The following is a 6,000-nucleotide window of genomic DNA, read 5'->3' as shown; positions in this document are numbered from 1 at the left end:
CGGCGAGGGCGAGCCTCGCTCGACCAAGGCGAGGCTCGACCTCGCCAGATCCGGAGAGGTCGTTGGGCGAGGCCCGACCTCGCCAGATCCGGCGAGGTCCCGCGGCCTCCGGCGAGGGCTCGAGCCTCGCCTTGGTCGGGCGAGGCTCGACCTCGCCAGATCCGGCGAGGTCGAGCCTCGCCCAGCGACCTTGCCAGAGGCCGCCCTCGCCAGTGGCTGGCGAGGTCGAGCTCGCCGACCTCTGGCCTCTGGCCAGTCGCCGGATCGGCGACCGGCCAAAGGAAGGAGGGAGAGAGACAAAAAAAAAAACAAGTGGAAAAAAAAAAGAAAAAAAAGAAAAATTCAAAAAAATATTAAAATATTATTAAAGTTGTCCACGTCGGCGCCGGTGACCGGCCGCCGGCCGGCAGGCGTCCACGTCGGCAAATTCCGGTCAAAATTGGCTGGAATGACTAAATTGACACAAAAACAAAAGGTTTAGGACTGAATTGGCATCAATGCAAAAGGTTTAGGACTAAATTGGCACCAATGCAAAAGGTTCATGACTTTTTTGGCACTTTTCCCTTCTTCAGCTTATCCAGAGGATGGGGGAACCTAAACTAAGTTGCCAAATCTTAGAACTCTCGTCGCTCTTAAGAGCTGATGTTATCAGTCGCGGGACGATTTGGCTTCCTCATTTTTCTGCATATACAGCACACGATTTTTTTTAAATAGACTCCCAATTAAGAGCGACCCTTTTGTTTTTTTTACCTTTTCCATGCAGAACGAACGAGATTGCAGAGATTTACTGGCCATTACTCGAGGAAACTGTGATAACTTGCCTCAACCTCACCACGCGGCAACTCCAAAACCCTCTACTCATGAGAGTTTCCATTAAAGTACCTCTTTTTCAAGGGGAAAAAAACTAGAAAACTCCTAAGCTTATTGCATTGGTACCAATTCAGCCATAAACCTTTCAATGGACTCATTTAGCCATAAACTTTTTTCACATTGGTACAAATTGAGTCAATCGGGCCAATTTAGGTTGGAAATTACTGACGTGGACGCCCGGTTGTCCTACGTGGCATGGCCGATGACGACCGACGCTGATATTGACAGTTTTTTTTTACAATTTTTTGATTAGTTTTTATTAAATTTTCCCCCTTTTTTCTTTGTTTTTTTTTCTTTCCTTTCTCTGTTCTTTCCTCTCTCTTTTTTTTCCTTTGGCCCGTGGCCAGTGACCGGCCACAGCTTTTTAGGTACTTTTCCCCCTTTTGAGGTGATAAATGAACATTAGGACGGAGTAAAGCAAGTTACAACGCAACAGCGGGTGGAAGTTCAAAGCGACGAAGCAAAGCAAAAGTTAATATGGCTTTAGCGGGTAAAAGGGCGTGGCTGGTCGGAGATCGTTCGGTCCGTCCAGTTTCAGACCTCCTTTTACCTTAATTCCGCATCCCATTCCGCGCCCCGTCGAAAGTAGCAATCACTCCCATTCACGCCTCCACATTATTACTGCGAGACACATGTCTCTTTGGTGGTGCTGGTGCTGTCTGATGGTGCTCTTCGAAAGCGAGCTTTTAGCGGGGAGACTTCGGCCGTGCATGGTTGCGGTAATGCCCGTCACATGAATCGCCATGATCACACTGCATTTTTGTCAGGATCCTTTCCCTATCGCTGGTTTGATTGGGGATGCTTTGTTTCTTGTTTTGGGGTCCATGACAAAGACTCGTTCCATCCCATGAGAAGGCAATGGTGGGGAGTATCTTTCGGGCTTTCGCTCCTTGAAATTTCCCATGGGAATTCGAAGAGAGATGATGATTTGCACGACTCTCTTCGAGACATGATTTTTGCATCATGTTGAAACCCTACATGAATTTTCATTCGAAATTGGGTTGATGGTCAACGGATTCGGTGTTATTGATCTCCGATGTCATTTACATGGACTCCACATTGCTATTTACGCCCAATAATTTATGTTTGACTTATAGCTTTGCGCTCTCTCGGACCGTTCACCTAAAAATGGCTGTCCATCCAATTAACAATACAACCACAAAGTATGCTGAGTGGTCAGACGATCGCGTAAAATAATTCCATGGCGTGCATGCGTCAGATTCTCTTGCCTAGTATTTATGATACAAAAATATATTCATAGATTTATGACGGACACTGATCCGATCAACCGCTCTTTAAAACCCATGATCGAGCTCAAATGATAAAAAGTAGCGGTGAAGAAAATAGATGATGCTGAGGAAATGAATCAAAATGGTATTCGAGTTCTACTTTTTTTTTTCGAAGGCTGTATTGCCCTCGTTACAACTATGGATAGGCAATTCATGCCATGATATGACCAAGATCTCTAAAACTAGCCGAGATTGCACCTCCACTATGATCCCGCTATAAACCCGTTAGAGTTAGTTCGTTCTTTTCTTCTTCTTTTTTCTAACGTAGGACTCACTTCCCATTGTTACCCGCCTCATTAACCGCACTAAACAAGTCGAACCTACGCTTTATACCTCGAAACCGGCTCAGTTGACTTTCCCTATGAATTTATGTGTCAATATTTCTATATATCGAAAGGTTTCGAGTTAATTAAAGTCAAAATAGTTAGAGCCACGCATATTTCCATAGGACCGACTCCGAATACATCCCAATCGACCTCCCGCATAAGAGCTTTGCTCAAAAGCGATAAAGTACAAATGAAGCACGAGGTTTACAGCCTTTAGAAGAAGTTTATTCAATACCTATGACAAGAAGACATCACACTTTCTTATTTCATACCATACACCTTGCAAAACAAAGAGAAAAAGGGCAAAATAATTTTCACATTCCACCAAAACCGTTAATAATCATGTGCATTATCGATTGCGAGAAAAAGGGAAAGAGAGAAAAAAAAAGCCCTAAAAAATATTGAATCAGTGCATGTCAAGTGGGCAAAAAAAGATAGGAATAATGACATAAATAGTCATCGAGCTTTGACTTAATATGCATGTGGTTCATGAACTTTAGCATAATGTGCAATGTGGTCCATGAACTTTTAGTTTGTTCAATATAGTTCCCAGACTTTTTGTATACGTTCAAGTAAGTCCTTATACAATATGAAAATGTTCGATGCCATCCTTCCATTAATTCACGTTCAGAGATAATATCAAATATTTTCATATAATGCAGAGACTAGATTGAACAAGTATCAAAAGCTCAGGAACTACATTTAATAAATTAAAAATTTAAATGTACTTATTGAACAAATTAAAAGTTGATGGATCATTTACGTCATTTTTCAAAAAAGATAAAAAGGAGTCGATCGAATGCAAGAAATAAAACGTTGCCGAGAATAGCGAGTGGCCATCAACCGTCCAACGGTAACGCCCGCCAACGAATAAAACTAACCGACAACGTTGTTATCGGTTGTCAGACCCGGTTTCTCAGGACCCGAAAAGCCTTTCCCCCAACGCCACCGCCCCCCCCCCCCCCCCCACACGTGTCGCCCCCCCACCGATCTCAGCCGTCCGTTCCACGCTCCTATTTACGTCCTCCCTGCCGCCCCCTTACCATAATTTCATCGTCTTCTCTCTCTCTCTCCCTCCCTCTCACAGAACACAACCCCCCCCCTTCCGTTTTCCTCATCATTCTCTCCATTCCATTACCTGTCATTCTTCATCGACCTTCATATCTTTTCTTTTAAACTCTTGCTGTGTTTCGTGCCGGTTCTCGTCTCGGGTTCGCGCGGTTCCGTGCCTGTTATGTGAAGAAGAGAGAGAGAGAGAGAGAGAGAGAGTGGTATGGCGAAAGACGAGAGAGGAGGAGGCACCATGTTCCTGGAGAGCAACACCATTCCTAGGCCCAAGTTCAACATGATGCATTCGGACCCCAACATGTCGTCGATCCCGATCCCGGACGATGACTTCCCGCACCGCCACAGCAGTGTTTCCCCCGCGAGCCCCGCCTTCTACGACCACAGCCGGATGAGCGGGGAGGGGTCCCCGATGATGATGTCCCCCTGGAACCAGTCCTCTCCCTTCAACAAATCCCCGTGGTCCACGGCGTCTACAAACTACGAAGAGAACGTCCCCCAGAACTGCCTCATCGGGTCGCTGGTCCGCGAGGAGGGGCACATTTACTCTCTTGCCGCCTCGGGCGAGCTCCTGTACACCGGGTCTGACAGCAAGAATATCCGCGTATGGAAGAACTTGAAGGAATTCTCCGCATTCAAATCCAGCAGTGGCTTGGTCAAGGCCATCATCGTTGCCAACGGCAAGATCTTCACCGGCCACCAGGACGGCAAGATCCGCGTCTGGAAGATCTCGCCCAGGAACCCAAGCCTCCACAAAAGAGCCGGGACGTTACCAACTCTGAAGGATATTTTCAAGAGCTCCATCAATCCGAGCAATTACATTGAGGGGAGGCGACGCCGGAGCGCACTATGGATAAAGCATTCCGACGCCGTCTCGTGCCTTAGCCTGAACGAGGAGCAGGGCTTGCTTTACTCTGCTTCATGGGACCGAACCATAAAGGTGTGGCGGATCTCGGACTCTAAATGCCTCGAGTCGATCAGCGCCCATGATGATGCAGTCAATGCCGTCGTTGCCAGTGTAGATGACCTGGTCTTCAGCGGATCTGCAGACGGGACCGTGAGGGTGTGGAAGAGGGAGATGGTCGGCAAAACGACCAAGCACACGCTTGCTGAGTCGTTGCTGAAGCAGGAGTGCGCGGTCACGGCGCTGGCCATGAACCGGGCTTGTTCGGTCGTGTACGGTGGGTCCTCTGATGGGCTGGTCAACTCCTGGGAGCGTGGGAAGAAGTTCACGCATGGCGGGGTCCTAAAGGGGCACAAGCTCGCGATCCTCTGCCTCGCATCTGCAGGGAACCTGTTGTTCAGCGGGTCTGCTGACAAGACCATATGTGTGTGGAGGAGGGACGGGACGATCCACACATGCCTCTCGGTGTTGACCGGGCACACCGGGCCTGTCAAGTGCTTGGCCACGGAGGAAGACACGGACTCGGCCACGAAGGGGGAACAGCGGTGGATAGTGTACAGCGGGAGTCTCGACAAGTCGGTCAAGGTGTGGAGCGTGTCTGAGATGGCACCTGATCTTAATCATATGGCCATGATGCAGCAGCAGCAGCAGGTGACTTATGATGCGGACTCGGTACCGTCGGATGGAAGCTTCTCTTCCGCTGGCCGGAACAGCCAAAACCGAAGGTACTGACCCATCGGGGCCGGCCCTCGGATCCTGGAGAATGTCCCGAAAATGAATCGTGACGACATGTGTCGTGCTCTCCCACTGCCCAGAGATTAATTAAATGGAAGTGCCTTAACCTACCTGCTGACATATGGAAATAATTTGTAGTTGGATGTGACGAGTGGGAGTTTCTACGTGCTTGAGAAGGTAGAATTGGTGAGCGTTTGCCTACCACGAGAAAGGGGAGTGTAGAACGGAGAATTTAATCCCCCTTTTTAAGCCTTTGTAAGACTTTTGTGAACCCACAAGAAATGATTATTAACAAATAACTATTGTTGATTTTCCGTTTTCCTTCAGAAAGTTATTATTGCCGCAAGAATTTTGTGGTTTTCATTCAGTAAGGTTAGCCTAGGCAGCAGCAGTGTTGAAGCAACAGTTCCGTCCGAGGTATTCTCCACCATTTTCTCCCCAGCTCTTTGTCCGCGAATTAAATAAAATGCATAATTTCGATCAGAGAAGAAGGGTTAGTCAAGTTTCTATAGACCACCACCCTGAATGCGGAGAAACAAAGACACAGAATCAGAGTCGCTTCAGCCTCTAGAAGATAAGCATACATAAGAGTCGAAATAGAAATGGTAAAAATCTCCTGTGAACTAGTTAACATAAGTGGACAAACCAGAGAGTGACAATATGTGAGATCATCTGTCATCCAGGGCATGATCCACCTCTGAGGGTATTAGAATTCCAGGAATCTGTAAAATACTGCGAACACTAAATGCTACCTTCGAAGGCTAGTTATCGAAGGTAATCATATTGGCAGTTTTCACCATGGATCAAGAAC

At 47.3% G+C, this 6,000-nt stretch overlaps 1 protein-coding gene across 1 annotated transcript; it reads left to right on the top strand.

Annotated features, from left to right (window-relative positions):
• The first annotated feature begins 3,550 nt into the window (after positions 1-3,550).
• On the top strand, positions 3,551-5,498 carry LOC115670015 (protein JINGUBANG). Its single transcript, XM_030591199.2, has one exon. The coding sequence runs from the start codon at positions 3,759-3,761 to the stop codon at positions 5,184-5,186; it is 1,428 nt and encodes a 475-aa protein (XP_030447059.1). The 5' UTR covers positions 3,551-3,758; the 3' UTR covers positions 5,187-5,498.
• Positions 5,499-6,000: the final 502 nt, after the last annotated feature.

The sequence above is a fragment of the Syzygium oleosum genome, unplaced genomic scaffold, assembly GCF_021117445.2.
Source record: "Syzygium oleosum isolate NSW1041296 unplaced genomic scaffold, Sole_v2.1 Sole_v2.22, whole genome shotgun sequence".
NCBI lineage: Eukaryota > Viridiplantae > Streptophyta > Magnoliopsida > Myrtales > Myrtaceae > Syzygium > Syzygium oleosum.
The sequence above is the reverse complement of the archived record's forward strand: the minus strand, read 5'-3'. Positions and strand labels throughout refer to the sequence as shown.